The 18,059-nt window shown below is 38.9% G+C and overlaps 1 protein-coding gene across 1 annotated transcript in view; it reads left to right on the top strand.

Moving 5' to 3' along the window:
- The first annotated feature begins 941 nt into the window (after window positions 1-941).
- Window positions 942-18,059, top strand: part of LOC139729591 (uncharacterized) — a 39,067-nt gene continuing 21,949 nt past the window's right edge. The window contains exons 1-13 of the mRNA XM_071640518.1: window positions 942-1,081; window positions 2,441-2,610; window positions 3,194-3,321; window positions 4,366-4,567; window positions 5,253-5,519; window positions 6,034-6,239; window positions 7,048-7,179; window positions 7,748-7,840; window positions 8,641-8,751; window positions 10,107-10,331; window positions 10,757-10,983; window positions 11,517-11,676; window positions 16,953-17,168. Of these exons, the coding sequence (XP_071496619.1) occupies window positions 2,508-2,610; window positions 3,194-3,321; window positions 4,366-4,567; window positions 5,253-5,519; window positions 6,034-6,239; window positions 7,048-7,179; window positions 7,748-7,840; window positions 8,641-8,751; window positions 10,107-10,331; window positions 10,757-10,983; window positions 11,517-11,676; window positions 16,953-17,168 (2,070 nt within the window). The 5' untranslated portion in view covers window positions 942-1,081; window positions 2,441-2,507. The remainder of the gene's footprint in view (window positions 1,082-2,440; window positions 2,611-3,193; window positions 3,322-4,365; window positions 4,568-5,252; window positions 5,520-6,033; window positions 6,240-7,047; window positions 7,180-7,747; window positions 7,841-8,640; window positions 8,752-10,106; window positions 10,332-10,756; window positions 10,984-11,516; window positions 11,677-16,952; window positions 17,169-18,059) is intronic.

Below are 18,059 nucleotides of genomic sequence, written 5' to 3'. Positions count from 1 at the left end.
AAGGGGGTGGAGGAATCTCACCATAATTGCACTTGGGAAGATGAAGATATGCAAGAATACGACGGGATGGTATAGTTCTGGTTGAGACCGTCAGGCTTCTTGTTCCTATTTTTTTTTTTTTTTTTGGGGGGGGGGGGTGTTTGGTGAGATAATGAAAAACCTCTTATGGAATATGAAAGAGCATGTTGGAGGGGAATTCACGGTTATCCGATTTTAAACTGGTTTTGAAATGGGAGATATCCAAAACAAAGCGTTCCTAATAAAAGGTAGGACCCACCTTCTAGCATTTGGATATCTTTGTTTTTATACTTTGTTTTTATGGACATCTCTATCAGTCATTTCAAAACTAATTTTCATATAGTACATTTTTAATTCCTCTTAGAATGGTATGCTCTGAAACATTTCATATGCAGTATCTCGTACAAAAATGTTAAAAACTCAATCCTCATCTCCTCTATATACACCACCCGTTCAATGAATTGAGATAGACCCCTTTACATATAATCATAGAGGTAAAGCTGAGTAGATCTGCATGCATATAAATATCCGACAGATGGACCATATTAAATTAAGAGTTTGGGAGAAAGGGAGATCGAGGAGGAAGATCGAGCGCGGATAAGATGACAAATAAAATGGTGTGCGTTATCCTTTCTCCCCTTTTCAAAGTAAGTTGAATAGAAAGAGAAATGATATATTATGCTCACAACACAGGGTGGATGTTATACTTATACAAGAAAAGAAAAACAAAAACAACAGAGAAGCCACACACACGTCGGACCCTCGACTAGGTCCTATCCTTTGTTCACTTCGCAGGGACAGTGCATGTATTTTTATCTGTCTGACAAGTGTGCCCATCCGTGCGATTGAAGAGAACCATAACTCATTAGCATAACAAACAGGCGAGTGACGTCGCACCGTAAATAAAGACAGTTTTGCCAGGCAACTGGTACACGCTGAACCAATATGGCCGTGTGCTTCCTGGTACGAGTGATTCCTTATCATGGGTTTTGAACTGTAGATCCGTGATACTGGGGGATGGTTTGCTAAGCATTTCTGCGATTACTTTGAGAAGGAGTTAACGGTGAGTACCTAGAACATTTTCCTCCAAAATACCAGTGAATAGTGAGATTGTGATGGAGATACCGTAGTGGCTGTGAGTGTAAAATTATTGGTTCTTACATCCTCCTGCCTACCGTGTAGTTCCATATAGGTTCTAGTCACCTTTGTACGGGCCCTTGTAAATAGCACATCATCATCAGGGCCCTGATCCTGTGACACACACTGAATTATATAAATCATCATCTACCCAGTTCTGTGAGAATTGTAAGTTCAAGTTTCAACGAAGCAGACTATTGTCTAATCTATGAACCGGCGGTACTGAAGAAGAAGAAGAAGAAGAAAGGGGGTTGCAAAATCATCTAGATCTACCCAAGTTCTCACTAGATTAGACACTGAGACAGCATGCAGTGTTAACCTTTGCTTTTGGCTAGTATATAGAGAATGGGGATACCGGTAACTGTACTTTGGAAGCAGTGGGGCAAGTTTTTTATATATATATATTTTTTTTAATTCAGCTGTAACTTACATGTCTTATCCTCATGGTTTAGAAATAATTTAAATGAAATAAAGAAGATTTTATTACATATTGAGAAGATTCAGTCTGTTTTGTATTCCATCTATTCTTGCGGTCGGCTACACGTCACTTCCGGTCGACTGGAGTGAAAACAAACAGCTTGCAAGCGCTAAGCCTGCATAATGCGCATACTGCATGCTGTGCATGTGCGACGCGTATAATTTATGTGCAACTCTACGCAGCTCAGACATGGGGACTGTTTTTCATTATTCATTTTGTCATTTGTGCCATCATTAATGAGATACATGCATCATGTCTTGCCAGCAATATTCTAAAAATCTGGATCCTGTCGATCGATCGGTCCCGGTATTTTGCCAAGTTTAAAGCGGCCGGACTGGACCTGTGCCCGTATGAAATCGCGGCAGGACTCTGGATCAACGACCCGACAAAATGGCCAGATGTGCAGTAGAACCTCTTTGAGTAGGCCCTACCCCGATATCTACGCTTACTTAGTACCTCATAGAAACTTCAGGTAGGTCTAACGTTAGTACTGTAGTACTTAGGGTAGGGCCTAATTTAGAGTAGGCCTAGGGCCTAATCCTGCCGCCCGCGCAGCTACAGTAGTACAGCTTGCGCTAGCGCTATGCTCGCGGGGCGCCCCGGCAGAAAACACGTACAGCGTTACCACTCCAGGCTCACGCGACTGTTTGTTTTCACTCCACCGCTATCCATGACCCCGTGACACGCAAAATACCCGGATGTCCGACCATGAGAATTCTGAATATAGGGACCTACTGTAGACAATAACATCATACTGTTTGATGTATTGAAACTTTTAATACTTTTATTCTTTATCTCTCTCTGCAGATTAACACTTGGCACTCTGCATACATGAACACTTTTGCTGGATAGCATTTTTTTTTTTTTTAAAACCATGGCGACGGTCCAGAGACCAGCGAAACCAAAGAAGAGAACAACCCCTAAAGTCACCCCATCAACAGAATTGGAGCGGCCGCCTTCAGCTGCTTCACACAACTGTAAGTGTTCAACTTTTCCACGATGGTTTGGTAATGTACCGTAACATTTGTCATACACCGAGAGAATTTAAGGCTAAAATTTTACCAGCATATTCAATTGAATATTTCACAAGATCTTACCGGTGAAATTTTCTGAATTTTGTCATTGCGCAAATCATACATGTAGACTAGCACAATTTATGACTTGATTACTCTGTGGGAATCAAGAAATCAGTGGAAACAAAATACATGTATGACAACCTCATGTCACCAATTCTCTGTGTGACTCATGCTTTTCAAAAGCAATTTATTTCATCAGACAGTATACATATGAGGATGGTAAATACATTCCAATTAAAAGCTTTATTTGTAGAGAGTACTCAGTTTCATTTTGCCACAGGTTTTTATTCCCGCAGTTCAATTTTGGACAGTGAACATGCGCATGGTTTTGATACAGAAAACTTTCATCAATTGGGAATAATCATGCAATAGGAAGTTAAGGGTTGGTAGAAACCTTAACTTCCTATTCCATGCATGGTTTTGTTGATTATGAACTTTATCACATCATTTTATCTGTCCTGCATCTTCACCCTTTTCACTTCAGCATGGGTAGGAGAAGACCTCAACGGGGAAAGGGAACTTGAGCGGGTTACAACTCCCATCCAACACCTCACGCCTGGAGCAGGCAGCGTGATATCTGTCAGGGAACTTGACAATGGAGCAGATACTCCGGTAAGTACATCACAATGTACTGTAAACCAGACATTTTTGTGTGCATGAAACTTGTGAATTTCATGAGGAACCAAGATTCATGACAGTTTTATGCTGCAAAAAGTGGCTGTCAGCTCCAATTTGTGAAAGTTTCTTGCCATAAATGTTTCTTGTTTTACAGTATAGCGTATATGTCTCACTAACTTTAATAAGGATAGGATTTTGAAGATTGGGGCTCTCACTGTAGAGATCTGCTGCTGGGGCTGAAACAATCCCTATGAGTTCTCCACCTAGATAACAAACAAAAATGCACTGAAAAAAAAAATTACATTTAAACCATGAGTGTAGTTTACAATAACAAACTTTAGCTCACTATTCTAAATCCAACATGTAAATTTATGACATACTATAGAAAGATATAAAATCAAACATCCTTATGCAGTGAAAGATTCATATTGTTTCTCATAAGCATATTTTGAGATGTTATTATTTATTTATGTATTTTTTTTTTTTTTTTTGAGTAGCTCATATGCATGTAGGTATGGCGTTGATGATGTTGATTTTCTAGCCAAAATCGAGATTTATGAATGCTAAGTTCATTTTGAAAATGCTGTTGCTGCAGAACTGCATGGAACATGTTTGAGATGACCTTTAGGTCTATCATCATAGCCACCAGTCAGAGAAGCCTGCACCTTGGCATGGGATCACACATACACACAAAGACATGTGCTAAGACACAGACAGATATACAAAAAAGACACATACTCATAACACACACATATATACTCTTGTTCATTTTAATTTGAAATTCCCTAGCATAATGCAGTGCTCTGTGTAATTGTATCTGTATGGCAGAGTGGTAGCTCATTCAAGTTTGTGGTGCTGCTGCTTCTTCTGACAGAGAAAAATGCTTTGACAATACGTACTTCATACATTGTGTAATTACTCAAATCAACATGCAGCTCCAAAGTTTCTTGTCCTGTGACAAATTATAGACAGGTCTTTCTCTGACCCTAACTCCTGCATCATGTTTAATGATCTCCTGTTTCCCTGCTGTATGCTCAGGATGATCGCCCTGTGTCACCGCGTGCCCCCAGTCCAGGCAACCTCCTGGAAAGACCTCTGACCCCTGGCAGCGGTCGACTGAGTCCGCTGGACGGCATCATGGGAAAGAAGAAGGCTAGAGTGATGCCCACAGATGAAGAGTTACCAAATGTTGATGTGAACGGTCCTGCTGTCCATTCACCGGTCGTAGAACCCGTTGAAGGTTAGTTTACTGTCCAAGGCTTACACAAGAAGTTCCATACAATACTTGAAGATCAGTGCTCTAGATAATTCTAACACAGATGTACTTCAAATTCAGAGTTGGCGATAAAGATTGTTCAGTTTGATTATACATCTTTGCTCAGTTTATCGGTGAATCATTTGTATGAAACAAACCCAACATAATATTGGACTGTTTACAAATGCACTGCATTGATTGCACTTGCCATGCAAATGTCTTGGCATTACAACTTGAGACTTAGACTCCAGCAAATAATTGATCAGGATTCCTTTTTTCCTCACTGGATCTCACTCAAGGAATTTTGCCATTTGGCAAAAAAAAAAAGAAAAAAAGAAAAAAAAAAAGAAATAAAGATAGAAAGGAAAGAGTGAATTATGAGCACATCATGGTCAGTTTGCAGTGTGTGCCAAACTTCTGTTTCATACTTGAAAGACTGATAATTTCTGAAATGATATGTGTTTATATTACTGAAACTGCTTAGTAACTGTTTGGAAATATGATTGGATCAGCAGTTATTATACAAGTACCTTAATGTTTTCTCAAATTATAACAAAATGAAATCATTGTGCTATTTTATTTCTTAAGATGAAACTACTTCAAAGGCATTGTTACTGTGTAGAGCAAATCAAGTCTCAGTATATCACCTTCCTGTTCATTCCTCTTTCAGCCTGGAGTGATACAAGTCAGGTTGATCTCCATGATGATGCTGAGGGTCGGCCAAAGACAGCGGGCAAGACCCGCAGTGCGTCACGGACACGCACCCCTGGGGAAGGGGGACACACGGGCAGTGTTCCCAGCATGCGGTCTGTTATCAGCGTGAAAGAGGCCTCAGAGGAACACAGGATTGATGGACTGGTATCGGGTCCATCCAGGACAATGGATGGGAGGAAATCCCCTGCCATCATGCCTGCCACCAGCCCTAGACTAGAGCCAGGTATTAATAGACACTTCTTGCTCTGTATTCTCATGATTTAGCCAGCAGAAATATTACCAGCCTCATTGGTACTGTGTGAAACTCAGTCTGGTATGCTTTATTTGTTTTTTTTTTTTTTTTTTTGAATTACTGGCACATCTTTTTTTCTTTCTTTAGTGTGCCAGTGTGCCAGTATGTGTACAGTGTATGTTTGTGTGTCTCTTCCTGGTGAAGGTCCAAAGCAAGGGTTGCAACTTAAATGTATTCTTGGAATATTTACATGTGGATGTTTATAAAGACCAATGATTATCAGAGCCTATTGTAACATAGTCAACATGTTGAGTAAGTTTGCTTGAATGATAACTCACTTATTTATTCACTGGTTTTGCTTTAAAACAAATACGTTTCTTGAATGTGCCAATTGTTGCAATGCTCCATGTGAAAATAATGAAACCTATGCATTTTATTACAAAAAAAAGAAGAATTGTCCACAAGAATGTTATCATAAGAAAGGATTTCATAATTTACATTCCAGATAACCGAAGCATTGCTTCCAGGGGTTCCCGTGCTCAGATCCAACCTCCTCAGATGGAGCATGAGCAGCAGGCCTACGTCCCATTTGTCTATGCCCGGGACTGCATCGCCAGGGTGATGGAGGACATGAAGAAGATGAAATCCAACCACATCCGCATCGTCCACGAGATCCAGGATAACTACCGGCAGATCGAGGACCAGACACAGGTATGTCAACAGGAGGAGCTCTTCACAGGGTGTGGTAGCATATTAAACCCTTACTGCTGTTTCCATTGCAACTGATAGACAAATTGCCCTACATCAACATAAATAAGCACTGAATTGATCAGTGTTTTAGTAGTAGCAATGAAAACAACTCGACAGAAGAATTTCATGAATTTGAATTACTGCTGTTTGTTCACTGGTTGGTACGCATGTTGTAATGCCGTCTTTGCTGACTGGCACAGCTGTCTGCAAAGTAACTGTCAATGAATAGAGATGAATCCCTACCATGTCAACATAAAGTTAATGTTAGATGACTGAGGCACATTACTTCGCCTGAGTGGGCTTGCTGATATATTCAAAGTAGGTCAAGTTTGGATGAATTACTGAATGCTGATCAATGAAAAAGCTTAGTGTGACTTATTAGCCAGTTGCCATAAATGTGCCCAACATCTTGCTTCCACTATTAAAGCTGGTGCTTCCACTTTGTTTCCTACTGCATCAAATATCTTTTTGGTTGCAAAGTTCATCTTTAATTTTATTGCTTCCTTGTTAACTCCAACTGAAAACTTGAGCAGGAACAGGAAAAGTAGTTAGTATTAGCAACTTAGAAACTTTTAGAAAAGACTTTGAGATTCTAATTTCTTTCTAACCTGAGAAAGGCTTTGAGATTTTAATGATTTACTAACAAAGGGTTACTGCCTTTTGAGAGGAAATTATTAGCAGCTCTGCTCAAGCATGTTGTCAGAATTGATAGTGATATGTCAGAAGAGATGGTGATATCCATTCTTTTTCTCGTGTATGTTAATTGCAGGACCAGTTCAATGTCTTTGTGTTGAGTCTGAGGCAGCAGTACAAGGAGAAGGTTGTGACCTTCAGGCAGGTCATTGAGGTGCACCGTAAGGAGCTGGATAGCCACAAGTCATACTGGGAGCAGACTTTACTGGTAAGGATGATGACCAACAGAGAGGACAGATAGAGCATAATGAACACTATATTTGTCATGTTAGAATTACCTCTTTCATGAACATAAATCCAACTATTTAATCCATGTCTTCAAAATGTATATTTCTTCCAGACATGGCAACAAGTTTGCACATTTAGTTCCTTATCTGCAGAGTCTTTTTTTTTAATAGATATATATTTTGCGATATAGGTTTATTTTACAGAATAACTGAAGGTTCAAAAGTTATATTGCATTTGTACTGATTACTTTAATAATCTTTGCATCCTCTCCAGAAGAAGTGTGATTTGAGTGTATGTTCTGTTCTTGTGTGCTGGTACAACTTGTTAATTATGCCTATATTATGGTAATATGTAAAAGGGCTTTTCTTTTTCCACAGAACCTCTGAGCTTCCCTCGTGTTCTCAGTTCATTTCACTTACACAGAAGCTTACATGTAACTTCAGATTGTTAGAAAATGATGAAATATTGCGTCAGTGTTCTCATTGAAATATTCATAACCTGGATTTACAATGATTTTCTTCTATTTTTTTCCTTTCATCAATGTATAGAGTTTGAGCCAGCGTAACAAGGAGTTGATGAAGGAGAAGAAGAGACTTTTAATCATCAATAAAGTTGAAATTGAGAGACTGGAGAAAGAAAAGGTGAGAAAAATGAGAAGCAATCATCACTGTTCACCTGAGAACTTGTCAGCTGAGTATATGAGAATATGCAGTATGTGTTTTTCACTTTTGTGGACAGTTTGAACTCTGCAAGTAAAAAATACAGTGGTGAAAAGGGTTTATAGAGTTCCATCTCACATGTCAATTTGATGCACTAACAAACATAAGTGACAAAATACTTTCATGAAGAAGATAATGTAACAGAGTAACATGTATTATATCAGGTCAGATGTATAGATACATACATGTACATTTATTTGTGACTTTTGTTAAGGATTGTTACATGCAAACATATCCACTTACCACAAGCCAACTTTATGTCGGTTGTTTGTTCTCTATCCTTTCACACACACACACTTGGTACAGAAATACAGTTGTATAATGTATCCCTGCATATATCAGATTGGCGCCCAAACCCCACCTTAGGAGAAAGAACTATCCTTGTGCTGTGCGTAGGCTTTGGTACTGTTTAATTAATATGCAGCCTTAGTCTACTACATTGATGCACTGGGCAAACCCATGACTGGTGCAACCTCAAACTTTCAGTTGCTACATGTGTAGCCTTCTCTTTAATCAGAGCTTGCTGCACCTATCAATTCTTTTTCTTAGAAGGGTAGTCATTAGAACATGCACCATGAAGCACTACCCATGTAATCCTGATGGGTAGTATTATTTACATCTCATCACCGAAGTGTGTAAATCCTGTTCAGTGCAAGAGGGAGAAGAATAAGGGAACAAGTATCAGTGAAATTTAATGTTGACCTGTTTATCAATCTTTCCAGGAGGAGCTGACGAGCACACTCACTCAGAAGATTGACCGGGAACACCAGCAGGTCACCAGCACCAAGAAAGAGCTGGAGGAACAATTAACTGCATCGAATGAGGAGAAAAAGGTCAGTTTATGAATAGATTTGGGCAAAAATGCTAGAATACATGGCTGCTTTGCTATCAGTCTACTTGGTTTGAGCCTGATTTAGAAACTGTGTGCCTTCCATGGTTAGTTGGACAAAATCGTGAGATGATGAAAAATTCTGCCTGGCAGCCATGATACCCCACAAGATGATTATATGCACATTGGAAAAGGAAGTATCGTATCTGAGCTAAAGAGCTGCTGTGGTGTCAAATGCCTGGAGGTACAAGTAATAATAATAATAATAATTAGACAAATTTGTATAGCGCAGCTACTATGTAAATATACTCTACTGCGCTGTGATGTAACAGAGCTCCTGTCACTGATAAGACACACAAAAAATAAATAACAAATTAATCAAAGTGCATATTATGTACATCAAGTTGGAGATCAAAACAATAGTTTAAGTATTAAGTACATGGTGACTATGTGGACCTATCATTTTCACAGATAGCACATGGTGTTGCCTATACGTACATTGTATTTTGGCCGAAAAGAAATCACATAGATATGATAAAGAAATTCAAAGGAATGCCTATAAGCCCATTGAAGACGGGCTGATTTTGCTGTAATACGTATTTCCTATGGACGCCTGCCCGAGTATACTCATGACTTGTCCTCAATGGGTTAAAGATAATATAAAGTTTTGGTACCTCAAAAGTTTCCCTGAGTTTCCTTGTCTTAGTTTGTGTTTCAGGTTAAAGTACCTTTCATATAACTAACACTGAGACTTACTCGCCCCATAGTGCTCTCATGTCTTAGTAAGCATGCAATAATGGTTTCGTACCAGAGCAGAGCGGGCTCTGAAAAATTCGAACGAGCCGTTAGTTTGACTCGACGCCGTACCGCGACAATCAATATACATGTATTGTACGAAACCATAACTAAAAATTCATGTCTGGCGACTTTTTGTTTGTTTTGAGGTGCAGGGTCACATATCATCTTTAATATGGCATGTATGTCTGAATTGTAATCAACTGATACAGGTAATATTACTTACAAGATTCAGAAATCTCTGTAGGCTTATACAGGACTCACTAGGTACCTGTAGGCAGTGGGCTGATATCCCCCAGCAGTAGAAGATTACACACCTCTCAGAACACTCTTGTAATGGTGGTATGCAGGGACATACAGATGTAATCATGTTCATCCAGAAGTTTTTCTCCATACTCTGGGGTGCAGAGAAAACTTTGTCAGAATTTATTTTCCAGCGAAAAGGCATAAATACCAAGCATTGACTGGGATTTGAACCCGCAGCCATCTGATTGTGAATCAAGCATCAAAAACTTCTTGGCACATTCATGTCTGTCTTACGTATATGACTGATTACTGCATCAGATCCTTGAAGACCAACTCCAGTCAGAGAAGGATGAGGTGAACAAACTGAAGGAAGAGATAGCTGCCCTCAGGTCAATCCCGCGTGCTCCAGCGGACTCCGGCGACGTAGTGGTACCGGTCGTGGCTTCTGTGGAGTCGTCAGCACCAGGGATGGGTGACGAGGAGAGAATACGCCTACAGGAAGAGAGAGATCGGATGCAGGACAAGTACATCAACTCAGAAAAGGTGAGGAAAAAGTCATTTTATCGTACAACATCAAGTATAGTCACACATATATGGCTATAGAATACAGATTGGCACTTGAGGTATACTGATTTTATGATTGAAATATGTACTGAATAAAGGTTATTATTTAAGGGGAGATGACTGAGACACATCGCTCATTATCAGATTTGATCTCAGTGTGCAGTCATATAATTCCTTTACCTAAAGTCTATTCCAATGAATGAACTCTTACGTCTTGTTGTTTTTATTGTAACTAATTGTCACATTTCCCTTAAACAATGTACAATTGTAAATAAGGTCTAAATACTAATTATTTTAGAAGTAGCCATGATTAAAAAAAATAAAAAAATAATTGGCATACAGACCTTACATTTTCAACGTTTTTTTAACTGAATTTCATTGGTTATGCATCTATATTTATTTAGGAGCTTGCAACTTGGCAGGCCAAGTATGCAGCCCTAGAGGCCCAGTTTCAGTTGGTTGCCGTGGCAGCAGCAGCAGGAGATGGGGAGAAGATGGAGGAGCAGATAGAGACCCTTAAGAAGGACCAAGACACCATGAAGGAGGAGGAGACAGAGTTGACGGAGGAGATTAATAAGTGGGAGGAAGATTTCAAGGAGAAGAATGGGAGGGAGCCTGAGGAGGAAGACAGGTGAGTTTTACTTCCAGCTTCATCATCTTACAGTATGTCCTTCTATAGCCTTTTTAAAATTTGTTTTGTTGGATATGGATATTATCTGGTTCTGTTATGTGAAGTACAGTACTGTACATTTGTAAGTGGCTTGATAACTATTGAAGTGCTCATCCCTGCTGGGCTCTTTTGCACAGGAGACCTTGAGCAAATGTCTTCAAAGTATCAAACTCTGTAGCAAGAGCTTTTCAGCTTTTACAATGTTATTTAATAGTAATCTATGTTGCCATGGTAACTACAATATAGAAACACACATGAATGTGAAGTGAACGATTTTTATCAGGGAAGTTTATTTTACATGTCAGGAATAGTGTTATCCTATAAACAGTTGGATCTTATTGACCATTTGCAAATAAGTTTTGATATTAGGAGAATATCCATTTTAAGTGTGTGGTGTGTTTGTTTTTTTTCCTGAACCTGTTATATAATATTCAATATTTTTTTTTCTTTTAAGGTCAGCAGTAGTTACTTGTAACTTGTCATGTCTCTTTCAGGCCAATGAGCGTCAGAGAGCTACAGACCCAGCTTGACGAGGTGCAGACGATGCAGTCTGACCTAGACACAAAGGTCACGACCCTAACAGCGATCAAAGAGGGCAACGTCCCTGAGCCGGAACCTGTCAAAGGGCCAGAGCCCATCATCAAGACAGTGGAGGTGAGTCAAATCACTACAGAGGGACACTTCCTCGTGTTGATTAAAGTCCAGCCAAGGACCAAAACTGAATTCATGTACATACCATGGCAGGCGGAACCGTAGGGGCCGAGGGGGCTCGGGCCCCAACACTTTTTGTGCACCATACAAAGGAATACATACGGTGTCATTACTTTAGGCCCCCACTCATTTTTTAACCCGAAAGTACATAAGTGGCAATAAATAACCAAATAGAAAATAGATAGAGATCTTGAAGTGTGAGTGCGGTAAGGTTATGTTTTTCAACTGAAGACCTTTTTTTTATGCCTCCGCCACGAAGTGGTGCCGGAGGCATTATGTTTTCGGGGTGTCCGTCCGTCCATCCGTACGTACGTCCGTCCGCTTTCGTTTACGCGATAACTTGAGTAATATTTACTGAAATTTTACCAAACTTGGTCCAAGTATGAAGTGTGATGGGGCAATGATTTGATTAGATTTTGGGTGAAATCGGCTAAAGGTCAAAGGTCAAAGGTCAAGGTTAAATCATGAAATTGTATCCGTTTACGCGATAACTCAAGACTGTATGGAGCAAATTTCACCAAACTTTGTTGGAGGATGATGTGTGATGGGGCAATTACTTGATTAGTTTTTCAGTGAAATCGGACAGAGGTCAAAGGTCAAAGATCAAGGTCAAATCCTAAAATTTATCTGTTTACGTGATAACTCAAAACTGGATGAAGCAGCTTTCACCAAACTTGGTCCAAGGATGATGTATGATGGGAAAATTAGTTGAGTAGATTCTAGTGACATTGACAAGAGGTCAAAGGTCAAAAGGTCAAGGTCAAATGCTAAAAATGTTGCTATTTCCCCCATATCTATGCAATGCCGCAGTTATTTTCTTGAAACTTAGTGTAGACATGTACTACTGCGTAAAGATTCTCCAGAGAGAGTTTCATGTCATAAGGTCAAAGGTCAAAAGGTCAAAGGTTAGGTGAAAATGTTGCAATATCACTTTTCTCGCAAATGGTTCAATGTATCTTCATGGAACTTGGTACATATGCATGTACTGACTGGCAGGGATTATCTAGGGAATTTAGGGGTCACGGGTCAATAGTCAGAGGGTAAAAGGTCAAGGTCAACTCCTCAAAATGTTACTATTTCCCTCATATACTAGTATATGCAATGATTGCATTATTAGTTTTGAAATTTAATATATGTACATGTATTACTTAATGGAGATTCTCTTGGAAATTTCCAGCCAGAAGGTCAAAGGTCAAAGGTTAAGGGTCAAAGGTCAGGTTTAACTGAAAAAAAAAAGAAGATATAATTTGTGACTGTGCACCTCAAAACAAACATAAAGTCGCACACTCTGATGTTGCGTGAGGACTGAAAATAAGTGAAATGGGTCAACCTGGCCGAACTTGACTTTTTCATATTTTCTGAAAGAGCGGGTCTTCCTTTACATTATGCTAAGATTTGGTATCTTAAAACGGCCAGGAAAGTGTGTTTTTTTTAGCAGTTTATCTTGAACATTTTTGGTAGAATAGTGTGATTAGGTGTGTCTTTAGAATCCCTTTTTCATTTCTGAAAAACCTTGTCCACACTCTTCACTTTCAACTCTAATAACTTTTGAAAGGATAATGCTACTGCTTTGAAAGTTGGCATTAATTATGGACAGAATGTGTTAATGAGGCACGCTTAATTTCAATTTAATTTGATAATCCCTTCATTGTTGTTACTCTGGTGGTTTACTTCCTGTTTTTTGTCCCATTCATCGCACAGCCAGCACGGTTTGGTAAAAATTAAGCGCTTGAATAGACACTGTACTTCAGAGCCTCTTTTCTCAGTTCACACTTTTCCTGAGTTTGTGCTTTCTTTCCAATATTTAGATAGGTTAGGAGAGTCCATTTGATTTGAGTTATACATCATTTTAAAGCTTAAAGTCTGCTCTTTCAAAATATGGTCTTAACTAAAAATTCATGTCTGGCGACTTTTTGTTTGTTTTGAGGTGCAGGGTCACATTTGTACTGTAATTACACTCTTTCTTCATACCTTGAAAATTATACTCAATGCATAAACTTATAGTAAGGTCGGTCAGAAGTCAAGTAAAAATTTTCAATTCCCCAAATATGTGTACCTGCACTCTTTAATAGACAATTATAGCAAACCCAGTTCGTGGAAAGTGAACATTCAAGATATTTCTGACAAACCTGTTATTTCGATATTTTGCCAGTTATGTGAAACTGTCATCACACATTGTGAAGACATTGTACTATACACCTATTGGGAGAATCATGCATTATGGCGGAGGCATCAGTCGCCGTAGCGACATTTCTAGTTTTTGTATAAAATGAGCTGAGGACTTTTGAAACGCTCCGCCCGCCTTGCATACGCCCTTTTTGCTATGATCCCTACTATGGATGATTGTGACCATGTTATCATGTGAAATAGTGGAGAACACCATCAACTGACTAAAGAAAGCAAGAATACCTTGGTGCCATTACCAGTCTGCCAGCAATGTGACAATATTACAAATAATTTCATTTCATCACAGTTGGTTGTTTTATGAGGAGATTTGAACAAAAATCTTGACAAATGTAGCATGAAAGGCTTTTAAAATCATATGGTTGTGTGAACATTTTAATCAGTTTAAACTGTTGTACTGGTCTCACAGAAACTAAGTTTCAGATCCTATACTGAAATGAGAGAAAGAAGCAATACGCTTTTTTTTTCTTTTTTCTTTTGTGCTGCGCTTATTGATAAGTGTGACTTGAAATATAAAATCAGCACTAAGAAGGCATTACATGTATTTGATTGTGATAGTTCATGCATTCATTAGTGTTGCAAGTGATAAAGGTAACCAGAGATTCAAAATTGTAACCTGTAGAAAGAATGATCCTACTACTTTTCACTGTGATGATTCACTTAGGAGATACTGTGCTACAATCCATGGAAGCCATGTGTTTGTATGGCTCTAGAATTACCAGTCACTAGATAGAAATAGACTTAATGTATGCATTACTTTCATATTGGACAGGGAATTACATTGTAGAGCTCTAATGGATATCATGAGAAGTAATTGTCCCCGCCGAACGAGTTCGAGCAGGGGACTATGAAACGGGCTCCGTACGTGTGTGTGTCCGTGTGTCCGTCCGTCCGTCCGTCCGTCCGTCCGTCCGTGTGTCCGTGTGTCCGTGTGTGCGTCCGTGTGTGATCAAAATCTTCAATTTGCTACTTCTCTGTCATTTATGAGCCAATTTTGATTCTGTTCGCTTTATATGATAGCACTACATGGGAGCTTTGAAACTTCTACACAGAATTTCAGTCGTGACCTTTGACCTTGACCTTTGACCTATATTGTACATTTTGCTACAAAATGCTACTCCTTCGCCATTTCTAACCCGATTTCGATTCTGTTTGCTTTATGTGATGGCACTAGATGAGGGCTTCAAAACTTCTACACAGAATTTTGACCTTTGACTTCTTTGACCTTTGACCTTGATTTTTTGACCTATATTGTACATTTTGCTACAAAATGCTACTCCTTCGCCATTTCTAACCCGATTTCGATTCTGTTTGCTTTATATGATGGCACTAGGTGAGGGCTTCAAAACTTCTACACAGAATTTTGACCTTTGACTTCTTTGACCTTTGACCTTGATTTTTTTACCTATATTGTACATTTTGCTACAAAATGCTACTCCTTCGCCATTTCTAACCCGATTTCGATTCCGTTTGCTTTATGTGATTGCACTAGGTGAGGGCTTCAAAACTTCTACACAGAATTGTGACCTTTGACTTCTTTGACCTTTGACCTTGATTTTTGACCTGTATTGTTCATTTTGCTACAAAATGCTACTCCTTCGCCATTTCTAACCCGATTTCACTTCCGTTTGCTTTATGTGATGGCACTAGGTGAGGGCTTCAAAACTTCTACACAGAATTTTGACCTTTGACTTCTTTGACCTCTGACCTTGATTTTTAACCTATATTGTACATTGGCTACAAAATGCTACTCCTTCGCCATTTCTAACCCGATTTCGATTCTGTTTCCTTTATGTGATGGCACTAGGTGAGAGCTTCAAAACTTCTACACAGAATTTTGACCTTTGACTTCTTTGACCTTTGACCTTGATTTTTTACCTATATTGTACATTTTGCTACTAAATGCTACTTCCGGCGGGGACATATATTACGCACCGCGTAATTTCTACTTTTCCTTGTTTGAAGTACAGATGAAAGCACTGTTTACTGCTACAATACTATGTTTGTGTACAATCAGGTATGAACCCTATTTGAACCCTATTGTGGTCTTGTTTACAGCATTTTTGTGCTTTCAAGCTTCAGTGAAAGAAAAATGAGATTTATTGATTTGCTCATTCTCAAAAGAGAGAGTCAAATAAAAACCCTACTCTAGTGAATGCAGACAATAGCTGGCATAACAAATAGCTCAAGGGAAATAAAGGTCACACTGTGAAGTCAAGCCTGATTAGTCTGCCATGGGCAGCAGTGAAAGATTTTTGAGATATGATACAGAAGAGCTTGGGTACAATAAATGATCTTCTTTACAATAGTGATATAAGGTGAACTCTGCAAGCTTGTTTATTTTGTAGTTATGAGTGAAGATATAGTGTAATATAATTGTAGGCATGCTCAGTGGGTCTTTAACTGTGCAGCAACAGCCCTTTGATTCTTCCCCTGCACAGTCTCAACACTCTATCCCAACTCATTATATAAAAAAACAACAACGATAACTACTTAACAAAAAAGAGTGAAGTCAGATCGATGACTAAAGTGACAGAGTACTGAATACACTGGAGACCAGTCGCTGACTCTTGTCATTAACTTGTAAAATATGTAGTGTTGATGCTGTGATATATTGTAGTCACACAAAAAAAGTAAAAGAAAATTGAGATTGTCAATGGCGTGAGACTATGTTTACATCTTGAACTGTGATATACAATGTACATGTGTGAATAGTGAGATTCTGGACATGAAGGCCCAGTATAGCTCTCACAATGTGTGTCTGGACAAAAACTTCACACAGAGTGGTTTGAAGGATTGATTGTACAATGTCCCGCTTACCTTAACATGAATAACAGAATCTCAAGTAAAATCTATGAAAATCTTTGCTGAAATGAATATGCATATGGTACACTAAAATGCCAATTACATCTGAAAAGTAGCTGTTCACCGCACTTTCCCCGTATGAAATCATGGTAGACGTAGTCTCTTTAATCATATAAACCGATTCATATCAGGTACAATTATATCTCTGTTCTTATTGTTGACCAACCTAGGTTACAGTTCCAGACCCTGCTATGGTGGCAGCCCTCGCTGCAGCCCAGAAGCGGATATCGGAGCTGGAAGAGCAGCTCCGGGGTCTGGAAAAGGAGAATAAGAAGCTGATGAGCAGCAAGAAGAAAGAGAAGGAGAAAGTGACAGTGACAAGGACCAAGAAGGATGACAAGGAGGAGAGGAATCTTAGAATATTACTACAGGCTGTTCTCAAACAGGTAAACTTCTACTTCACATGAATGGAAATGAGTACCCATTATTATGAGCCCTCCAGTAGCTCCTCAAAATTAGTGTACTGTGGCAGTGTGTTATAAGCTGTCTTTGAGTTTGACTGCATTGCTTGTAGTGGGAAAGTTGTAATTCATCCATTTGAGAGCAGCAGTAAAGTTGTAGTTCAAACAGAATTTATCTGTTGTGCAATGTCTACAGTTAGTACACAATATTACATGAGTGCCCAGTTTATATCAAATTGCTGCCCCAAAGTTTTGGTATGTAGGAATTAGATGTCTACAGAATAGATATAAGAATAATAGGGATATCAACTTGAGTATATCAATGTAGATTTTGTTAGTAGTTATTGAAACCTTTCCAAAAAAAAAGAAAATCTAGTGACCCTGAAATGAAACTTAGGGCATTTAGCGATTAAAACAAACATTTTGTAGGATGCTGTGGTCATACAATGGGGTTTGTATGAAGAGACATTTATTTGTGGTCTCTTATAAGAGACCACAAATAAATGTGTGATGATTGAAAGCTGTGTATTTACCAAATAAACCCATTACCTACACAAGGCTGTTGGATAGTTACAAATCATGCAGGGAATGGCTTAATGGACATTAACCTCATCAAACTATGGGCTTTAGTAGATCATGTACTTATTCTTTGTCATGTGTATAAAAGTACTACAAAAGTATGTTACATACTTTCATAAATTTCACAAATCACTGTTGGGCCATGTATTTAATATCACACAAAAATATCGCCACCTGATCATGATTGAATCAAATTTGTGGCATGAAAATATCAATATGCTCATTTTGTGGCACTAAGTTGCATACTAACTATATGTTCAGTAAATTGGCAGAGTGAACGGACAGGCATTGATGCAC

The sequence above is a fragment of the Diadema antillarum genome, unplaced genomic scaffold (assembly GCF_040938485.1).
Source record: "Diadema antillarum isolate AM-2024a unplaced genomic scaffold, OU_Dant_1.0 seq00000247_RagTag, whole genome shotgun sequence".
In the NCBI taxonomy this organism is placed as follows: Eukaryota; Metazoa; Echinodermata; class Echinoidea; order Diadematoida; family Diadematidae; genus Diadema; species Diadema antillarum.
This window is presented reverse-complemented; position numbering and strand designations above follow the sequence as displayed.